Source organism: Bicyclus anynana, chromosome 27 (genome assembly GCF_947172395.1).
Source record: "Bicyclus anynana chromosome 27, ilBicAnyn1.1, whole genome shotgun sequence".
Taxonomy (NCBI): domain Eukaryota; kingdom Metazoa; phylum Arthropoda; class Insecta; order Lepidoptera; family Nymphalidae; genus Bicyclus; species Bicyclus anynana.
In genome coordinates, this window is record NC_069109.1 from 4,514,961 (window position 1) to 4,537,667 (window position 22,707).

General features: G+C 37.3%; 1 protein-coding gene across 1 annotated transcript; it reads left to right on the forward strand.

Moving 5' to 3' along the window:
* The first annotated feature begins 2,490 nt into the window (after positions 1 to 2,490).
* LOC112049540 (ATP-dependent RNA helicase abstrakt) lies at positions 2,491 to 20,511 on the forward strand. Its single transcript, XM_052890422.1, has 12 exons — positions 2,491 to 2,823; positions 3,413 to 3,595; positions 4,473 to 4,640; positions 5,836 to 6,025; positions 9,652 to 9,788; positions 11,639 to 11,736; positions 12,802 to 12,965; positions 14,811 to 15,016; positions 15,374 to 15,490; positions 16,861 to 17,051; positions 18,315 to 18,414; positions 20,344 to 20,511. The coding sequence occupies exons 1-12, from the start codon at positions 2,625 to 2,627 to the stop codon at positions 20,430 to 20,432; spliced, it is 1,842 nt and encodes a 613-aa protein (XP_052746382.1). The 5' UTR covers positions 2,491 to 2,624; the 3' UTR covers positions 20,433 to 20,511.
* The last annotated feature ends 2,196 nt before the right edge of the window (positions 20,512 to 22,707 follow it).

Genomic DNA, 22,707 nt, shown 5'->3' on the forward strand with positions numbered 1-22,707 from the left:
TTAATTTTGTAGACGATACGGTTTTATTTCTTCTGCTTTCTTCATGGTGTTTTTTTGCGTTGATCTTTCCCGACGACTTGGCATTTTTTTATGGATTTTGGTGACTGTTATAAATAGTTTTGACCTGTGCTTTACTTTGGATTCCGAGAACTCTGTTATATATATCTTATCTTGATATTTTGTAGAGTTCTGTTTTTATTTTTTCGTGCAGATTTTTTACATTTAATTGGTGTAACTCAACAAATGTATTGTTAAGCGGTACCACTAGAGGTTTTGACGAAGATGACTCTATTCAAAGAGACGGAGTTGCTTATGTTCACAAAAGGTGAAACAATAAATAATTATATGTATCCTATTTGTGTTTTTATTATTTGTATCCGAATTCCTAAATAAAATAATCATAGAATTAAAGAACAGTTAAAACTAATAGGTAAACATTATGTTTAGGTCTCTATGGATATAGGTATATATACGTAAATCGACGCTCATTTTATACTTATGGGTAGATCTTATAATTTTTGTAGTTCTCTATCTGCTCACAAGATGGCGCTAAGCGGAGATGTTATCTGAGGACTCTATACACTATATTCAATGTACTCTATGGTTGTATCTTAGCATTTCTGCTAAATTATACTTCGTGCGCTGTAGCACGGTGCGGGTGACAGTTGCCTGTTTGACGTTAATACGAGCCATTGTCGTGAATCACGGCAAACTTTTAAGAGTGAAATAAACTGTAACCCGTACCATGCTGCAGTAACACAAGTAAGGCTATTTTAACCAATGATAATTTTATACTATAGATCGGTTACGTCTCTACAAAATCACCGCAAAAAGTGATCCGAATAATAGGTGACACAACACTGAGCTCACATATAGGTACACAATTTTGTCTTTAATTTCGTTATAAATATTTATGTATATTATATAGATTTTCTACTTCCTGAACACACAACTCGACATTGTAGGCGATATTTAAGTATTATTTGTTTAAATGTATTTTTTTTCTTATGTAAACTTATTTAATGTAATCGTCAACTTATTTTAATATTACGGAAATGTGCATGCCGTGTCTACCTTCATTTGATTGTGCAGAGCCTTGTGTTTGTGTTTTTTTTTAATATTGTATTTGTGTAAATGCTGCGACAGTCACTGGTGGACCAAATAAATAAATTAATTAATAAATAAAATAACGTTCGTTGTTGACCACAACTAACAATGAGTTTACTATAAATTTCCTCTTTTGAGCGCCTCATTTTTCATGCGCTAGTAACACATCTAATAGTATTTAAAATCTTACATCTTACGATCAGTGGAAAAGTAACAATGTTACGACCTCTGCCTTCGAAAACTTTTTATTTAGAGCGAAAAGTGTTAAACCATCTTCAACACCACCTCCTAGGTCGCTTTCAGACGATGATCATCGACGTGGCGTTCGAGTATCCTACCGGGTAATCAATTTCCTGTTTTGCGAACCTATCGTAAGAATTAATTGAAGGCAAGTCGGCACGCTGTGAAAACGGAAGCTGCCGAAGATCCTAGCTTCGATGGAACCCTTTGGCTAACTATGGGCCCCTGGCCGTTTGTGGAGTTCCGTCGAAAACCCTCCTTTACAATACTGTAGATATAAACATTTCGGATTTTGAACAAAATTATTATACGTAGGTATCTACATATGAAATACAATTTTCTGTAGCAAAAAGCCCTTAGTGACACGTAGCCTTTATGAATGACGTCACTTGCTAATGTGTTGTGTTTCGGCGGCAAAAATTTTACGTAGATATTAATTTATTAATATTACAATTTTTACTGGTTATTATTGACGGGATAAAATAAAATATGGCTTAAAATACTTCCGTAATTCAGTTTAAACACTATTTACAAAAGAGGCGAATAGCCTATTGTCAATCGATAAAGTAAGTAAGTGGGCACCAGGGTTCCCAACTTAGGGGTTTTCCCCCCAGATTTAGGGGGCAAATAATTGAAATGGTATTTTTTTAGGGGTCTGAAATTTTTAGGGGTATTTTCAGGGATTTTTTGACTCTTTAATATTTTTAAATAGATGATAATTTTAAAATTTCTTTCTTGGCCTAACGACTTATAACTACATATAATACGTTATTCTACAACCACTCTGAGGTAATTGGAGGCAATTTTCATCGAATAAAAAAAATTGGTTAATTTATTCATTGTCAACATGTATGATTTCAAAAAATCTGAATCTTCAGATAAAGACGTAGTATATTGTCTGTATTAAATATAGACTAAATTATTATGAATTTATATTTTTTAGGGGGACAATTCAATAATTAAGGCGATTTTAGGGGTTTTTGACACCAATTTTAGGGATAAATATTTTGGAGAGTTGGTAACACTGGTGGGCACCAGTGGGCACCCCTAATCGCAATGTGATGGTATATCTAAGTATCTTAATATATCATACGAAACATAATCTGTGTTAAAAGTTAATATTTTTGTCTGTGCCCTTCATTTGACGTTTGTTTGTGGCCAAAAACAAAACAAGTACGAAAATGTTTTCATTTTCATTCATTTCATTTCGTTTTTACCCAAACTAAACCACTAAATAAACAATACAGAAATATTTCACAGTACAGTAAACGTGAAATATGTCCGATCCTCCCATAAAGCGTTACCGACGTGAAGAGAAATCCGAATCGGAGGAGGATATAGATAATTACGAACCCTACGTACCAGTAAAAGAACGTAAAAGGCAAAAGTTGTTGAAATTGGGCCGTTTGGGCCAAGTAGCTGCCGAAGCTGCAGCGGAGACGAAGAGTTCCAGCGATAATGACCCGGATGATGAAAGTATGTTGACTTTTTTATATACCTCGTCCGCGTGGAAATCAATGTAAACTTTTAAACCCTATTTCACCACTCTAGGGGTTATTATTTTAGGGTTAAAAGTACCCTATGTTTTGCTGCAAGGTCCCATTATACCAAAATTCATCTTGATCGGTTCATTCTTTTAGCTGTGAAATGTTAACAGACAGACAGACTTACTTTACGTTATATTAGTATAGACTAGCCATATAACCTTTTTAGACATGACTAATAGGTGGACAAATGGGATAAGATAGGAGATCCGTCATATTATCCGAAGCAAAAGCTTGTATAACTTGTGTGTTTATCTTGATAGCGTAACTTGACACATGGCTACCAAACAATCACAGTACAAACACCATTCGAACTATGTCAAGTTAATCTGCACAAAGTATACAACAAGATTTTGATCTAGCCTGGGCTCGTAACTGTTACAGAGGCAGCACAATAAATTAAGAAAAACATGGGGTTTGGGACAATGTTAGACATAACTTGACGTTTCAAAAGTGCTTGTAAACGCAGCCTAAATGAAATAATTGAATTTTGCATCCTAAAATTCAGTATCAAATTTCAGCATCCCAAGAAGAATGGGGCCGCCGGTACAATGTATCCTTGCTGGACCAGCACAGTGAACTGAAGAGGATAGCAGAAGCCAGAGCACTGTCAGCAGCTGAGCGTCAAGCCAAGGAGGAAGAGCATATCTTGGAAAGTGTTGCTCAGAGCAAGGCTCTCATGGGTGTCGCTGAGTTGGCTAAAGGTATATTTTTATATTTATCTATACTTATAATAAAGCTGTAGAGAGGTCAATGAACAAACATGAAATATATTTCCTAAATAACAGGGGGTGATTAGTGATTGATACTGATGCCAAAAATGCAATCTGTAAAATTTTTTAATATTGATGACGTGATTTGACGCCCTCAGTGGCACAGTGGAATGCGCTGTGGATTTACAAGACGGAGGTCATGGGTTCGATCCCCGGCTGGGGCGATTGAGGTTTTCTTAATTTGTCCAGGTCTGGCTGGTGGGAGGCTTCGCCATGCGATTTAGCCTTCCGGTATGCCGGATTGATGTTGTGTAGAAACCGAAGGGAGTGTGGATTTTCATGCTCCTCCTAACAAGTTAGACCACTTCCATTTTAGATTGCATCATCACTTACCATCAGGTGAGAGTGTTGTCAAATTTCATGACCTTCAGGGGTTTTTCAAAGTTTTCAATTTTATGTCTAACTAACTGTCTAGCAATTCATATTGTCGCAATTTTAAATTAAAAGTCAAAAGCCTATAAAGTTTTTACATCTATACTAATAGAGAAGTAAAGTCTGTAAAATTGTAGGGGATATTCTAGATCTACTAAACTGATTTTGAAAATTGTTTTACCACTCGGAAACCACGTTATCTGTAAGTGTCATAGGCTGTATTTTATCCAAATACTCTCACCGAAAAGGAAACTACGCTAGTAAAATGGCAGAGTATTAGCTACTAAATAAATAAATTTGATTTCATTTGTCTTGACAGAAAATGAGTTGACGAGTAATAGAGAGAAATGGAAAAGATTGACATGTTTTTCCGACCCCACTTTAGGGTAAGGAGATGATGATTGTCTTGACAGAAAATCACTCATTTCTTCCCTAGGTATACAATACTCGGAGCCAATAAAAACATCCTGGCGTCCGCCGCGCTGCGTGCTCGAGCTGCCGGAGTCCCATCATGAGCGCGTTCGCGCGCAGCTGCGCATCCTGGTGGAGGGGGAGGACGTGCCACCTCCTGTACGCACGTTCCAGCACATGAAGTTGTCTAAAGGTGATAAATGTTCTGTTATTATCATGCTAGTGTTTATATCATACACTAATATTCTACTAATAGGTAAACTAACTCGAAAAAAAATCTTATTAGCATAAAAATTCAACCGGCTTCAAAATTACAAAAATAAACTAAAGTGTGAAAAATACCATCGTATGTGCTACCTTCTGATCACTTTCAAGGTGGTGTCAAGCCAGTGACGTATTTATAGGCTACTTGCCTCTTATAAACTATATTTTATTTTGTCCCGTCAATAATAACCAGTAAAAAATTTAATATGAAAAAATATCTACTTAAAATTTTTAAATTTTTTAATTTTTAAAACGCAACATAATTAGCAAGTGACGTCATTCATAGTGATAACAGCGTGATTGGCGTTTACAGTGATGTGATTATATCACGTCACCGCTGGCGCCAATCACAAACCGATGCTTTGTTTGGCGTTTTTTTATAAAAATATTACAATTACGAGATTATTTTCACAAATAAAAATGTGATTAGAGTTTCTAGGCATCTAAACTGCCTATATGCAAAAAATCTTCTTAGTTTTGTACAGCAGGCGAGTAGCCTATTAAAGTCGTTTCTAAAAGAACCACCGGAAAGAATGCCTCACTGTGTTTGCACAGCCTACAACCCCTATTTCACCACTTTTTTGAGTTATGCACATATATATAAAACTGTAACTAAAAAATGAAGGACTTTCCATAAAAACTTTCAACCCATATTTCACATCCTTCTATTCTTATTTTAGAGCCAAAAAGTACTCCATGTTTTGCTACAAGGTCCCATTTATCATTATACCAAAATTTATCTTGATCGGTTTAGCCATTGACCCGTGAAAGGGTAACAGACAGACAAACTTACTTTTATAATATTATTTCTAATACTTAAATTTATAATATTAGTATAGATTGTGATACTTGTTTTTCATCTTTTCAGTTCATTACGCTTAAGCAGTCATATTTTTGTTTTTATATTAATATATACTCAGAGGCACAATTATCCGCCCACTTTAATATGACGCGGATCGGGCGGATAATTGTGCCTCTGAGTATATTTTTAAAAGAACAACTCAATAAGTTGCCCTTTTTAAAATATCTGACAATTTGTCAGACAACCAGCGTTTTTCTCTCTGGCTTTAAACAAAAGCTTGTTATAGGTAATTAAAATTAATCAATCATTAATTTGTCATCAGGTATCCTCCGAGGATTAGAAGCTAAGGGCATAAAGAAGCCAACTCCCATCCAAGTCCAAGGCATACCAGCCGTACTCAGTGGCAGAGACATGATTGGCATTGCGTTCACTGGCTCTGGCAAGACACTAGTGTTCACATTGCCAATCATCATGTTCTGTTTAGAACAAGAAGTCAAGATGCCATTCATTTGGTGAGTTGTATTTGTAAATGCTAGTTATTTTGGCTTCATATTTACTGGCTCAGACAAGACACTAGTGTTCACTCTGCCAATCATCATGTTCTGCTTAGAACAAGAAGTCAAGATGCCATTCATTCGGTGAGTTGTATTTGTAAATGCTAGTTATTTTGGCTTCATATTTACTGGCTCAGACAAGACACTAGTGTTCACTCTGCCAATCATCATGTTCTGTTTAGAACAAGAAGTCAAGATGCCATTCATTCGGTGAGTTGTATTTGTAAATGCTAGTTATTTTGGCTTCATATTTACTGGCTCAGACAAGACACTAGTGCTCACTCTGCCAATCATCATGTTCTGCTTAGAACAAGAAGTCAAGATGCCATTCATTCGGTGAGTTGTATTTGTAAATGCTAGTTATTTTGGCTTCATATTTACTGGCTCAGACAAGACACTAGTGTTCACTCTGCCAATCATCATGTTCTGCTTAGAACAAGAAGTCAAGATGCCATTCATTCGGTGAGTTGTATTTGTAAGTGCCAGTTATTTTGGCTTCATATTTACTGGCTCAGACAAGACACTAGTGTTCACTCTGCCAATCATCATGTTCTGCTTAGAACAAGAAGTCAAGATGCCATTCATTCGGTGAGTTGTATTTGTAAATGCTAGTTATTTTGGCTTCATATTTACTGGCTCAGACAAGACACTAGTGTTCACTCTGCCAATCATCATGTTCTGCTTAGAACAAGAAGTCAAGATGCCATTCATTCGGTGAGTTGTATTTGTAAGTGCCAGTTGTTTAGGCATCATATTTACTGGCTCAGACAAGACACTAGTGTTCACTCTGCCAATCATTATGTTCTGCTTAGAACAAGAAGTCAAGATGCCATTCATTCGGTGAGTTGTGTTTGTAAGTGCCAGTTATTTTAGCTTCATATTTACTGGCTTTGCCAAGACGTTAGTGTTCACTTTGCCAATCATCATGTATTGCTTAGAACAAGAAGTCAAGATGCCATTCATTTGGTGAGTTGTATTTGTAAGTGCCAGCTTTAGGCGTCATATTTACTGGCTCAGGACGCTAGTGTGTGACTGTACATAATATGACGTTATAGAAATTGGTTGTTATATGTAAAGAAGTTTTTCTTTTTTACATACTCATACATTTTTAGTATGAGTAATACTTTTTCGTGAATACACAGTGATTTACTTTTACTATTTAAAAGTTTGTGAGCAAATATAAATATGATAACGTATTAAGTACATGACTTCCACTTATTAGTCAAGGTTAACAAAAGTCTACACGTGCAATCCCAATTTTGTAAACAAAAGAACGAATTTCTTATTTTTTTTTAATATGACGCCGACAGTCGAGTTTATTACGGGCTAAAATATTAGAACGATAAAACAACGTAAACACTAATTTTGGCAACTTAAAAAGTACTTTTTTTACTTAATTGTCGTTATAGAGAGTGGTTGTAACGCTATACAAAGTACTAGCGGACGCCCGCAACTTCGTCCGCCTTTAGACCTCCTTAATGCGGCCCTGACGCAAAATCCGTTCTTAGCGGACATCTTCTATACTAATATTATAAAGAGGTAAAGTTTGTAAGTTTGTAAGTTTGTCACATTTTTTAAATGGGGTAATCTTCGGAACTACTGGTCCGATTTTAAAAATTCTTTCACCAGTAGAATGCTACATTATCGGGGAGTGCTATAGGCTATATTTTATATTGGTATCATATATATTAGACGAGTTATCACAGTTTTTGTCTTACAGGTCGGACTGAAAATCCTCTTAAACAGACTTATTCGCATGCGCTGCCTTAACCATTGTGTAAAATTGAAATTAATGTATAGAGACTTTATGTATCTTTAAAAGTTCTACAAAAAAGTCCGCGACACCATATATCTATCTTCTATATATTAGCAGATATAGTACCTTTTGTGTTTTAAAAATTATTAATTTTAAATACTTAGGTTTACGTCATTATTTATACAACTAAACTTTAATCCTTATTAAAATAAATTATTTAATAATCACAAGGATATTATGGAGATAAGATTTGCCCTTTACAGTATGTTAATTACTTAAATAGTTTCGGAGATAATACAAAATTTCTAAAAGACGCAGAAATTCCGCTATATGACGTCGGGCGCTTTCATTTACGTAGTTCCCGTTCCCGTGTGAATATGGGGATCAAACATAGCCTATGACACTCGCAAATAACGTAGCTTTCTATTGGTAAAACATTTTTCCAAATCGGTCCAGTAGATCCTGAGATTACCTCCTACAACCACACGAACTTTACCTCTTTATATTATTAGCATAGAAGTCTCGGTCATACCACAACTCTCGAAGGACTGGACCGATTTTGCTAAGGATAGGAGTAAGATAGAGAAGTTACAGGGTAGGGTAGGGTAGGGTATGGGTAGGGAAGCGTAGGGGTAGTGAAGCGTAGGGGTGTTGTAGGGGTAGGGTAGGTTTAAGGCCGGTTTTAGGGTAGTGGTAGGGTAGGGGTAGAGGTAGGGTAGAATTACGGGTAGGATAGGGAAGTGGTAGGGTAGGGGTAGGATAGGCGTGAGATAGGGGTATGGGTGGGGAAAGAGTTAGGATGGGGGTAGGGGTAGGATGGGGGTAGGGTGTAGGTAAGGTAGGGGTAGGTTTGGGATAGGGTGGGAGTAGGGGTAGGGTAGGGTAGATGTAGGGGTTGGGTAGGGTAGGGTTGGGGTAGTGGTAGGGTAGGGGTAGGGTAGGGGTAGTAGTAAAGTTGACATCGAAATTTACGCGGACGAAGTCGCGGGCGTCCGCTAGTCTATCTATAAACCACGTCCCTGCCAAATTTCAACTTTGTACGTCAAGCAGTTTTCGAGATTTCGTGATGAATGACTTTTCGCATTTATATATTACGTTACGCGGATGTCCGCGACTTCGTCCGCGTGGATTTCACCTTTTCATAAATCCCACGGGAACCATGGATGTTATTATACATATAAACCTTCCTCTTCAATCCCTCTATCTATTAAAAAAAGCCGCATCAAAATCCGTTGCATAGTTTTAAAGATTTAAGCATACATAGGGACAGAGAAAGCGACTTTGTTTTGTACTATGTAGTGAAGATATCATTGTATGGAAGGCAAGCTAACCCAATCAAAGCCATCTGATGTCGACGCTTTAGCGAGTTTGTCGTTATACCGAGTGACGTTACATGGAGTATACACTGTATTCTCAGACCAATTATAGAAGGACCTGTATCCCACTCATAGTCACGAACAAAATTGTCTGTCATTTTCTGAGGAAAATGAGCTTAGATCTGATATATATTTTATACTAAATTAGAAGTTTTTGCTCATTTTTTACGCCATTCAATAAAACAGAAAGGTGTTTTTACGGAGCTCTTTAACCGACGAACACGATTACAACTATTTAACATCGATTCTATAGAGACAGTTTTTATTATCGCATTAGATCGTTGATCATATACTTTGACAGAAAAGTAACATCTAGCAAGTCAGGTCCTATACAATAATTGACTGTATTTGAAAAAAAAAAAATTTCTATTAATAATTTCTATTTTCTATCTATCTTTCTATTAATCTTTCTATCTATCTTTCTATTAATAATTTCTGTTCTTTGCGGACAGGAACGAAGGCCCCTACGGCCTCATAATTTGTCCGTCGAGAGAGTTGGCCAAACAGACCCATGACATCATCCTGCACTTCGTCAAACACTTGAAGATGGCAGGGAACCCAGAGATACGCAGCTGTTTGGCTATAGGCGGTAAGAATCGAGATTGTAGCGTTATTCATATAAATATTATTATTTTTAGCTTATCTGTATTAACATTTCGTAGATCTATACTAATATACTTATTTATTTATTTATTTATTTATTTGTAATGCCAACAATGACAGCAGAAAACATTATATATAAGTGAGTTACAAAATTCTTGGACTACTGCAGCCATCTTTTACAGGCATTCACAGCACTGCAGAGTCCGGTTAAAAACTTAAAGTAAAAGATTAACCTACAATCTAAAATAATTTACCAAAAATTTACAATAATAATAAAATAATTAAAATGTCAAAATCAAGATGGTTTACAAATAATATTATAAAGCTGAATACTAATAATATTATAAAGCTGAAGAGTTTGTTTGTTTGTTTGTTTGTACGCGATAATCTCAGGAACCACTAGTCCGATTTGAAAAATTCTTTCAGTGTTAGATAGCCCCTTTATCGGCTATATATTTTTCCAGTATTCCTACGGGAACCACGCGGGTGAAACCGGGCGGCGTCAGCTAGTCTATACTAATTGTAGCCTACGACACGCGGTTTCACCCGCGTGGTTCCCGTTCCCGTAGAAATACGGGGATAATATATAGCCTATAACCTTCTACGACAAATGCGTTATCTAACACTGAAAGATTTTTTTCAAATCGGACCAGTAGTTCCTGAGATTAGCGCGTTCAAACATACAAACAAACTCTTCAGCTTTATGATATTAGTTCATATTATAAAAGTAAGTCTGTCTGTCTTGGTTAAACGGCTGAGCCGATCAAGATGAATTTTGGTAAATAGGAAAAGTAAAACATAGAGTACTTTTTTACCCTAAATTAAAAATAGAACGGGATGAAATAGGAGTTGAAAGTTTGTATGAAAAATCATTCAATTTAAAAATTTGTTCATAAATCATAAAAAAATCAACCCCTAAAGTGTTGAAATAGGGGTTGAAAGTTAACATTGATTTCCATGCGGACGAAGTCGCAGGCGTCCGCTAGTTATCTATAAGTTTGCAACGTACCAAATTGTAAGTCGACATGTGGTGTACACATGTCGATACTAACCAGTCAAGAACACATTACTAACCCAATGTATTTAGTAATATTAAACCAGTTGAACAGTAAACGGTGATCGATAAACACGCTTTTCTATGCCGCCTTAAATAAAGATAAATTGTTATTTCGCTTATAATATAAATTGTTAGTTAATTGGTACGAGGTCAATTGACCTCGTACCGCACGAGGTCAATTGACCTCGTAAGACTAATGTCTTCAATAGTTACGAGGTCCACACGAGGTCGATTGACCTCGTAATCGACCTCGTTCCGCGCCACGTAAAGTTTTAGTATGTGGTCAAAAAACCTCGTAACGCACCAGAGGAAAGTACAAATCAGTGCCGCAGCGAACGAGTTAAGGAACTGTCCTTCATCATCATCCTTATTGGCCTCAGTTGAAATGAAATGAAATGAAAAAATGAAAATATGCTTTATTGTACACCACACAGATACATACGATACAGAAAAATAATGGAAAGAAAGAAATTGAACAATAGGCGGCCTTATCGCTATAAAGCGATCTCTTCCAGGCAACCTAACGAAGAAACTAATAATAAAAATTATAAAGATATAGGCTAGGGTGTACAGAAGTAATATATAAAATAAAATAGTTAAATATGTAACAAAATACTAAGAAATATCAACATATATAATATACAATACGATACATATACCATATAATACATATTGTATATTTACAATATTCATACATAAGTATACGAGTATATATATAAATATAGATATATAAATAATAGATATAAATGTATAAACATGTAAAAAATATATATAAACAGGTGTTGCCGTGTCCGAGTGTATGGAGGTGGTGCAGAGAGGTGTTCACATCATGGTGGCGACACCTGGCAGACTTATGGATATGCTGGATAAAAAAATGGTAACAAACCTCCAACTTTTCAGTTGTGTGCATTTTAAGAAATTAAAATATCACGTGTCTCAAACAATGAAGGAAAAACATCGTGAGGAAACCTGCATACCAAAGAATTTTCTTAATTCTCTGCGTGTGTGAAGTCTGCCAATCCGCGTTGGACCAGCGTGGTAGACTATTGGCCAACCCCTCTCATTCTGAGAGGAGACTCGAGCTCAGCAGTGAGCCGAATATGGATTGATGACGAACGAAACGTTATTCACGTTGGTTCATTTCAAATTAAATTTGTCCATGTGCTTGTAGTCTAATATACTTATTCCTTACTAGCGGGCGCCCGCGACTTCGTCCGCGTGAAATTCACAAATCCCGCGGGAACCATACATTTTTTCGTTATAAAAGTAGCCTAAGTGCTAATCCAGAGGAAAATCTATCTATTCCAAATTTCAGCCAAATCGCCGCAAAATTGACAGAGTTTCATACAAACTTTCATCCCCTGTTTTATCCCCTTGGGGGTAGAATTTATCAAAATCCTTTCTCAGCGGATGGCTACGTCATAACATCTACCTGCATGCCAAATTTCAGCCCGATCCGTCCAGTGGTTTGGGCTGAGCGTTGATAGATCACTATGTCAGTCAGTCAGCAATGTGTTAAAAAACATTTACTTAGTCGAGGTTACTACACTATTGATGAGTTCCTTAACGATAAAGTTGCTTGGAGGCCATTGGATCAGCTTCCACCTTCACACAGGAAGTAAAACTATAAGAAATTGTAATTGTTATCAATTGTAAATTATAATACTGTATGATTTTTTCAAAAGAGCAACTGTTGAGTTTCTTGCCGGTATCTTCTCAGCAGAACCTGCCTTCCGAACCGGTGGTAGAATCTTTACAAATAGTCAACTGACGTGTCAAAAGTGCTTGTAAACTGAGCCTACTTGAAATAAATGATTTTTGATTTGATTTGAGTCACCTTTGAGTTTTACATATTTAGATTTTATCCATTCTAGTTACACCACACATCCATCTTAACATACGCATTTATATCGATTTTCATTTGTTTTAACTCGACATCAAGGTACGCCTGAACGTATGCCGGTACCTCTGCATGGACGAAGCGGACCGCATGATCGACATGGGCTTCGAGGAGGACGTGCGCACCATCTTCTCGTACTTCGCGGGCCAGCGCCAGACGCTGCTGTTCAGCGCCACCATGCCGCGGAAGATACAGAACTTCGCCAGGTATGCAGATTTTAAGACAAACAATATAAAACAAACGTAAGCGTGATCTAAAAAGTGCAGTGGCGCCATCTAGTATAGATTTAGTTAACCACTACATAAAAACTTTGCTTCGAGGAGGACGTGCCACTATCTTCTCTTACTTCACAGGTCCGCGGCACCATGCCACGCAAAATACAGAACTTCGCCAGGTATGCAGATTGTAAGACAAACAATATAAAACAAACGTAAGCGTGATCTAAAAAGTGCAGTGGCGCCATCTAGTATAGTTTAGTGAAACACTGCACAAAATGACGCCGATAGCTTCGAGGAAGACGTGCGCACCATCTTTTCTTACTTCACAGCGCTACCATGCTACGGAAGATGCAGAATTTCGCCCAGTATGCATACACAGATGCATGAACAGACAATATAAAACAAACAATAAACGTAAGCGTGGTCTAAAAAGTGCAGTGGCGCCATCTAGTATACATATACATGTAATTCAAATAATTCCGCCTATCCATGTAACACAGGCCTTTATCTATACACTAGCTGACCGCGCGCGGTTTCACCCGCGTGGTTCCCGTTCCCTTAGGAAAGCGGGGATAAAATATAGCCTATAGCCTTCCTCGATAAATGGGCTATATAACATTGAAAGAATTTTTCAAATCGGACGGAATCGGAGGATCTGAGATTAGCGCGTTCAATCAAACAAATAAACAAACTCTTCAGCTTTATAATTTTAGTATAGACTAGCGGACGCCCGCGACTTCGTCCGCGTGTAAGTTGTTGTAAACTTTCAACTACCCCTACCCTAACCTACCTCTACCCTACCCCTACCCTACCCTATCCCAACCCTACCCCTACACTACCCCTACCCTACCCTACCCCTGCCCTACACCTACCCTACACTACCCCTACCTTACCCCTACCCTACCCTACCCTACCCTACCCCTACCCTACGCATTAAGGCTGCACTTCTTTATTTATTCCTCCCACCGCGAGTCGCGTCGAGCGCGGCAACCCTTACACAAAAATAATCCTTAAAGCATGAATTAGTATTCACGCGCGATGGCTTAGCGTATTTCATGTATAACTTTGGTGTTTCTTTACCAATTTTTATGATTCTTTTTTTATTGAATAGGTAATAATGTTAACTTTCTTATAAGGGATAAGTGATGAGTGTTATAAACATAAGAGTAGACAAATATAATTAGAAAGCTCCGAACTGCTAAGCTATCGGGATTTACACGTGTTATTGTGAGTCAACCATAAAAGATAGACATATATATGCTATTGTGTTTTTATAGATAATTTTAAGGAGAACATTTCCGTCATACATGATTTCTATGTAGCTTTAACCATTAAGGCTGTACACGCGACGGAAGCTTAAAAAATTGAGTAACTTCTCCCGTTTTCTCAACATTTCTCTTCACTGCTCTGCTGCTATTGATCGTAGCGTAATGAAAAGTATACTATAACCTGCCCAGGAGTATGTAGAATAATTGTACCAAGTTTCGTTAAATTCCGTCCAGTAGTTTTTGTTTCTATAAAGAACATACAGACAGACAGACAGACAGACAGACAGACAGACAAAAATTTTACTGATTGCATTTTTGGCATCAGTATCGATCACTAATCACCCCCTGATAGTTATTTTGGAAATATATTTCATGTACAGAATTGACCTCTCTACAGATTTATTATAAGTATAGATAGGCATTATCTAGGCATATATGGCGTACACCCTCTGAATCGAAGGCAGAGGTCATTCCGTAATTTCTTCCAAGAGTATACTCATCATTATTGTATTTGGCTATTTGACCCATATAGTTGTATTTCATCCAATGGTATACATTCCACCAGGTCGGCGTTGGTGAAGCCGGTGACAGTCAACGTGGGTCGAGCCGGTGCCGCCTCGCTGAACGTGCGCCAGGAGTTGGAGCTGGTGCAGGCGGAGGCGAGGACGGTGCATCTGCTGCAGTGCCTGCAGAAGACTCCGCCGCCGGTGCTGGTCTTCGCGGAGAGGAAGCAGCATGTTGATGCTATACACGAGTACCTGCTGTTGAAAGGTAAACCTTATTGTGAAAGTGATAAGGTTCATAATTGATTGTCACTGTCTGTCTTGTCACATTTTTCATATTACTAATTTTACCTTTATAACTTATTTAGAACAACCTCCTAATTAATCGCTAAAATTTTTTGACAATTTCAGTAAGCCAAAGTAATAGAATTTTCTTTTAAAGTCTGTAATTTTTTTTTCCACCAAAAAAATATTTAATCTACCAAATTCAATCGGTCCCCATGACGCTCAAAACTGCAAATTTAGCATCCCGGGCTCCCTTACTATTAAGACCTTTTAAAAAGTGTCAACTACCCTATTAGGATAACACGTATATTCTCTATTGAGGAGGTGGTTACTTTTGCAGGTGTCGAAGCAGTGGCCATCCACGGTGGTAAAGACCAGGAGGAGAGGTCTCGCGCTGTGGAGGCATTCCGGAGAGGAGAGAAGGATGTGCTGGTCGCTACTGACGTCGCCAGCAAAGGTGAAGGCTTTATGGAATAAAGTGCTTAATGAAAATATTAACAAACGCTATAGTCGCCCTTACGATTTTTGAAAGTTCCCCTCGATTTCTCCAGGATCTTATAATCAGACCCTGACATGAACCAAAAAATGGGACCAACATACTCTTGCAAACAAAAAATAAATTATTGATATTTGGTCCTGAGTCTTCGAGTAATCGAGTAAAATACATACCAAAGAGTCGATTAAAAAAAATTAAAGATTCTGATGAGTTGGAACCTCCTCTTTTTTCGAAGTTGCTTATAAATAAGTTGCTAATAAAAGATAAGTCATATTTCTGGAGTGAATTACATCTTTGATGCTATTATAATTGTTGGAAACAAAAGAAAACTTGACATAAAAATTCGGGAGACAGTTTGCTGTTCAGACATCTAGCCGATAATATCTTCATCATCATCATCATCATTAAACTATATTCGGCTTACTGCTGAGTTCGAGTCTCCTCCCAAAATGAAAGGGGTTAGGCCAAATAGTCCACCACGCTGGCCCAATGCGGATTGGCAGACTTCACACACGCAGAGAATTAAGAAAATTGTCGGGTATGCAGATTTCCTCACGATGTTTTTTATCACCGATTGCGACACTTGATGTTTATTGTCTTAAAATGCACATTACTAATCAGTTGGAGGTGCATGCCCCAGACAGGTTTCGAACCTTCACCCTCCGGAATCGGAGCTGTTAGTTAGGTAATAATATACTTAGTAGATATATAGATATCGATTGTTTATGTCGCGGTATTCGAAATAGAGAAAAGTGTACCAGTACAATATAATAAAATAAAAATAAGCCTTTATTGCTGTTTTTATCATTACATACAAGTAGTTACCTGCTAACAATGTTAATAAAATGTAGGGTTAACAAGTAGCTAAAATAGTAATTTTCTATCCGATTGATCTCCCTTTCAAACAGCTTGTCTTGTACAGACAAAGGCCTCCTCTAATATTTTCCACGTATTTCTGTCTTTTGCTAATCTCATCCAATCTGGTTCTCCTATTTTCTTAAAATCATCTTCCCATCTCTTCATCTGTCTTCCTCTATTTCGTTTACTATCTCTAGGGTACCATTCCGTTATTATTTTTGTCCATTTTTCTTTCTTTTCCCTCAACATATGTCCCGCCCACTGCCATTTTAATTTTCTACATACATTGTGAACATTTTTGAACTTAGTTTTTTCTTTTATTCTTTTTAACTGGATTCTGTCTCTTCGCCTTACACACAATATACTTCTCTCTAAACTGTTCTGACATACATTAATTTTGTTTTGTTGATGTTCAGTTAACGCCCATGTTTGGCATGCGTACGTTAGACCAGTACAATAACATCTATTTAAAGGTCTCGATTTCGAGAACATCCAACACGTGATAAACTACGACATGCCGGAGGACATCGAGAACTACGTGCACCGCATCGGGCGCACGGGGCGCGCGGGCGGCGAGGGCGTGGCCACCACGCTGCTGGGCCGCGCCGCCGACATGAGCGTGCTGCGGGACCTGGCGCACCTGCTGACTGAGGCGGGACAGAAGGTGAGTGACATCCGGCTCGAAGGACCAAAAACTGCCCATAGTAATTGCAAACAAACAATTTTTTTTAAACCATAGAAAGTTATAGAACTACCCTAGAGCACGCCAGGAATCATATTTACATGCTGAGACATTTGGTGCATCTGCTGACTGAGGCGGGACAGAAGGTGAGTGACATCTGGCTCGAAGGACCACAAACTACCAATAGTAATTGTAAATCAACAATTCTTATTAAACGGTAAAAGTCAGGGAACTACCCTGGAGCATGCCAGGAATTATATTTACATGCTGAGGCATTTAGTGCATCTGCTGACTGAGGCGGGACAGAAGGTGGGTGACATCCGGCTCGAAGGATCAAAAACTTTCCATAGTGATTGCAAATAAACATTTTTTATTAACGGGTAAAAAGTTAGAGAACTACCCTGGAGCACGCCAGAAATATATTTACATGTTGATGCATGCGGCATGCAAACGGGGGATTTGCCCGGAACGGCAAACATGAGGGGCGATAAAAAATAACTGTGGCAAAATTTACTTATTCTTCATTATGACTTATTTTACCTCTGCGTATGGGTCACAGGAATTGATATGTGTACTAAATTTCATTTCACTGGCCAACAGATATTCGGATGTGCGCAAGAGATCTTACTTTTTAAGCTTACTGTTCCGTAGGAGACTAATATTGAAAAGTGAATAAATATTATGACCTAACTAAAAATGGCTATGTAGTTAGTCTGTACGCCGTAGAAGTAGGTGCGAGAGGATAACCAGAAAGTTTCTCTGTAACTTACATAAAAACTTTGTCCATTCAAGTGCAGCAAGTTGTGATTAGAACAAGTATCCAAAGCTGCTCTAATAGGATCATACCAAATTTGGCGGCAGGGAGAACAACAGGGAGATTAACACTCTGTTAATCGATCGTGAAGGGAGTCCAGGACTCTGTTCGGAGTTTTTCTCTCTACCACGCGATTGACCCGGCACCTGCACGGTGAATGCATGGAATGCTAATATGCTGGATATTTTTCTCGGGATTCGATTCCGTTTTTGCACGTACCTACATAGGGGCGGCAAAAATATTTCGTAAAAATAATCGGAGCTGAGAAATTGCTGGATCGTGCCCTGAACGCGGAAATGCAGCCACCATTCCACGTGGACATGATTTGTATAGTTATTAGGCTATGTTACTTTAAGTTTCTTTTCTTCTTTTTCTTTTTTTATTCTTACTCAATAAAAAAAAAGATAAGCAATTATTTGTATTTGTGTCAGGTGCCAGCGTTTTTGCTGGACATGATCGGCGAGCCGGACGTGCCGGCGGCGGACGGTCAGGGCTGCTCCTACTGCGGCGGCCTGGGGCACAGGATCACAGGCGAGTGGACACTGACAGCCTATTCACTGGTGTATATTAGCCACCTGACATATTTCACAGCCTATTCACTGGTGTATATTAGCCACCTGACATATTTCACAGCCTATTCACTTTGGCGTACATTAGCCACCTGACATATTTCACAGCCTATTCACTTTGGCGTACATTAGCCACCTGACATATTTCACAGCCTATTCACTTTGGCGTACATTAGCCACCTGACATATTTCACAGCCTATTCACTGGTGTATATTAGCCACCTGACATATTTCACAGCCTATTCACTTTGGCGTACATTAGCCACCTGACATATTTCACAGCCTATTCACTTTGGCGTACATTAGCCACCTGACATATTTCACAGCCTATTCACTTTGGCGTACATTAGCCACCTGACATATTTCACAGCCTATTCACTGGTGTATATTAGCCACCTGACATATTTCACAGCCTATTCACTTTGGCGTACATTAGCCACCTGACATATTTGACTTTTTGCTTGTGTTTTTTATTATAGTTATTATTATTAACCGACTTCCAAAAAGGAGAAGGTTTTACGTTCGGCTGTATGTATGTTTTTTTTTATGTATGTCCAGCGATAATTCCGTCATTTATGGACAGATTTTGATTTTTTTTTGTTTTGAACGATTTGATTCCAGGGTGGTCCCATTTTTTTTATTATTACTATTGAATATCATTTGGATTGTCCATACTAATTATTTAATAATAAAATTCTGTAAAATGTAAATTGTATATTGTAAATATTATATGAAGTCTAATAGGTTCAAATTATTTAAAAACACATAGTAATTTGCATGCCAAATAGGCAAGATACATATACAATGGGGATGATGACTAGGTTTGAATATATTGATTTTTATGATACATTCGGGTAAATAAGGTCAATGTTAACTAATTTATACATAAAAAGCAAAGATTGTAGAATTTTTATTGTAATTAGATGAAAATTCATACAGTATTAGCTTCCTTACATTAAATGTGACATTTTTTTTTATAAATGAACTATAAACATAAACGCACAAATATAAAATATATTAGTAATTTTGTTTAAACGCCCATACAAATCTAACGATCATTATGTACCTACGACGTCATTAGTTTGTACCATTTTGTATGGGGCGGTTTTGACGGATCCGCGGTAGCGCCGCAAATCTGACCCTTTAAATCCCTGTAGCTCCGAAAGTAATGATCGCAGATACCCTGTTACTTTTACAAAATTGCTTTACTATTAGCATACTAATTAATATACAATTTAAAAAACCGTCATCATCCCTATTCCTTAGATATTTGCGTTTACTTTTACGCTATCGTCACAGTATGGAAACATTGAAAACTAGCCACTAGCCACTAGGCACTTTGTTGTTGACCTGTCAACTGCACCACCCTATAATTTTAAACCAAAAACAATTTAAGAGTGTGCAATATGTAATTTGGTGGTTACAAATGGATCTGGATCTCAGATTCTAGAAAAGTTAGGAGCCTGATATTTGGGTAAATGATATTTCAAAGTGTTAGCTTCGTTATGACTATACAAAATACACAATTTGTAAAACTTTTCTCGATAGTTTATTTTTTTGAAAAATACATGTTTTGCTCACATTTTGCTTTCAATCTCAGGAAAAGCAAACATATTTTCTTAAATTTTTGTTTTGTATAGAAAATTAGGTATATATCTTGAACATGGCCATTTTGTTTTTCGTTATGTTGTTTAATTTACTTGCAATTAGGTAAAAATGGTTTTGGCGCTCGCGTCATAAAATTAGCGTCGCGCGTCAATCGCTCCGTGCTTTTCACTCACGTGAAAGTCATAATTCGGCGTCTCGCTTGCGCTTCGAATTTTATCCATATCGTACCGACGCGCTGCGCGCTCTTAAAAAGTAATTCTAATGTAGTTTTTCTTTTTTACAGAATGTCCCAAGTTGGAGGCGGTGCAGAACAAGCAGGCGTCCAACATCGGTCGCCGGGACTACCTCGCCAACACCGCGGCAGACTATTAGTTCCAGTTACACTTTATATTGTAATTTATCGAATATTTGTCAAGTTGTAAATAATGTAAATAAATGTATAATTGTAAGATTTTTTTTTATTTACTTCTACTCAAAATACAATTCATGAATATATCACCGTTAAATTGTAAAAAACGTTAGTTTATAATCTCACTCGCGATATTGTAAACTGTCGTTATGTTGTGAACTGAACATACTGATTACAATTTAACGTGTTATTTTTCTATATTATTTTTATGTTTAGCTTTCTATAATCACTTGATGCATATTTTTTCCTTATTTAGCAAAATAAATCATTTTAATTATACTTTAAAGTGTACATTATTTGGATTTTTGATTATTTCAGTCTATACTAATATTATAAAGCTGAAGAGTTTGTTTGTTTGAACGCGCTAATCTCAGGAACTACTGGTCCGATTTGAAAAATTCTTTCAGTGTTAGATAGCCCATTTATCGAGGAAGGCTATAGGCTTATATTATCCCCGTGTTCCCAGGGGAACGGGAACCACGCGGATGAATCAGCGCGGCGTCAGCTAGTTACTAAATATTTATTTGCGTAATACATTTAGGTAAAATCAATGTTCATAGAATGATTTTTAGTTTGGTTTGATGAAACAAACGCAGAAAAAAGGTTTGTGACAACTGAAATCTTAAAAGTGACTGACAAACGGAACCGAAAATAGAAATGTCAGAATTCCATCGAATTACAGTTCGTTTCATGTAGGATGGTGCGGATGACAGTTCGTTTCACTCTTGAAAGTTTGCCGCGATTCCTGCATTAATAGTACATTATAAACGTCATAGAGGTGACTGTTACAGTACTCATGCTATTTGAAAAACGCTATAATAGATTGTAGGGCTGTACGCGAATTATAGTTTGACTAAAAGTAGTGAGAAAACCAGGAAAAGTAAAAAGCTTGAGGTCAAGCAGCAAACACTTCGGAAGAATAATGAAAAACGCAAAATGTCATCAAATGTAAGACTGATACATTCATTGAAAGTTGTCTCAGAGTTTGCAAGTAAGGCCTAGTTCGCACTATAGTATTTTAGTCGAGTACGAACGTTTATTGGGCGATAAATCCAAAAATTACTAGGCTAAAACTAGGCATTAGAGACGAATTAACAATGACAAATAGTATACTAAGTATTCAGTCTCAGACTAAATACATAAGTATCGCACCCAAATTCACGAACAAAATTTTCTGCCATTTTCTAAGGAAAACGAGCTTAGATTTATTACAAATAAACTAGCAGTTTTTGTTCGTTTTTTACACCAATTAACTACACAAAAAGGTATTTTTACGGAGGTTTTTAACCGACGGACACGATTGTAAACTATGAAACATCGATTCTATAGAGACAGTGTTTATAATCGCATAAGATCGTTGATCATATACTTTGACAGAAAAATAATTTCTTGCGAGGCAGGTATCTAATTAGTCTGAGTATTCAGTAGCATTCATTTCATAAATGCAAAAAAAACCTACCCTGAAGATTAATTGCAAACCTGTACTGGAGGAACTTGCCATTTTGTAAACAAAATGCCTACCCTAGTTGGGACTCTTGTGCACCCCACTACTGTAATTTTAAAAGCGGTTGCCAGACTGAGCAGAAAAGTCAAAAAGTCAAAATTCATTTATTTCAATTAGACTTAGTTTACAAGCACTTTTGAAAGGTCTAATATGTCATTATTTAATTTTATGTAATGGTTTTTTTTTTTTTTTATTCTTTACTAGTTAGCCCTTGGCTACAATCTCACCTGATGGTAAGTGATGATGCAGTCTAAGATGGAAGCGGGCTAACTTGTTAGGAGGAGGATGAAAGTCCACACCCCTTACGGTTTCTACACGGCATCGTACCGGAACGCTAAATCGCTTGGCGGTACGTCTTTGCCGGTAGGGTGGTAACTAGCCACGGCCGAAGCCTCCCACCAGCCTATGGTAATAATAGTCGAAAACTTAAAACTAAAGTTACAGAGGGTTCCAAACGCGCGCAGAGACATAACCTTCCCAGTGGGAGAAGGTCCATATAAAAGTAATGGCTATCAGTTAAGAATTTCAATTTAATATTCCGGAGATTGTTAGTTTTCATTATTTTCATATAATTAATCAATTTTAGTTTTAGTATCAACTGAATACTATTTACTATTTATAAAATTTAAATTGCCTGTGGCATTAACCAATTTGCCAGGCGATTTGGACAGTTTTAAGAGGGCAGGTAATTATTTGGATTACAATTAAAAAATAAATAAATAAAACAATTTCAA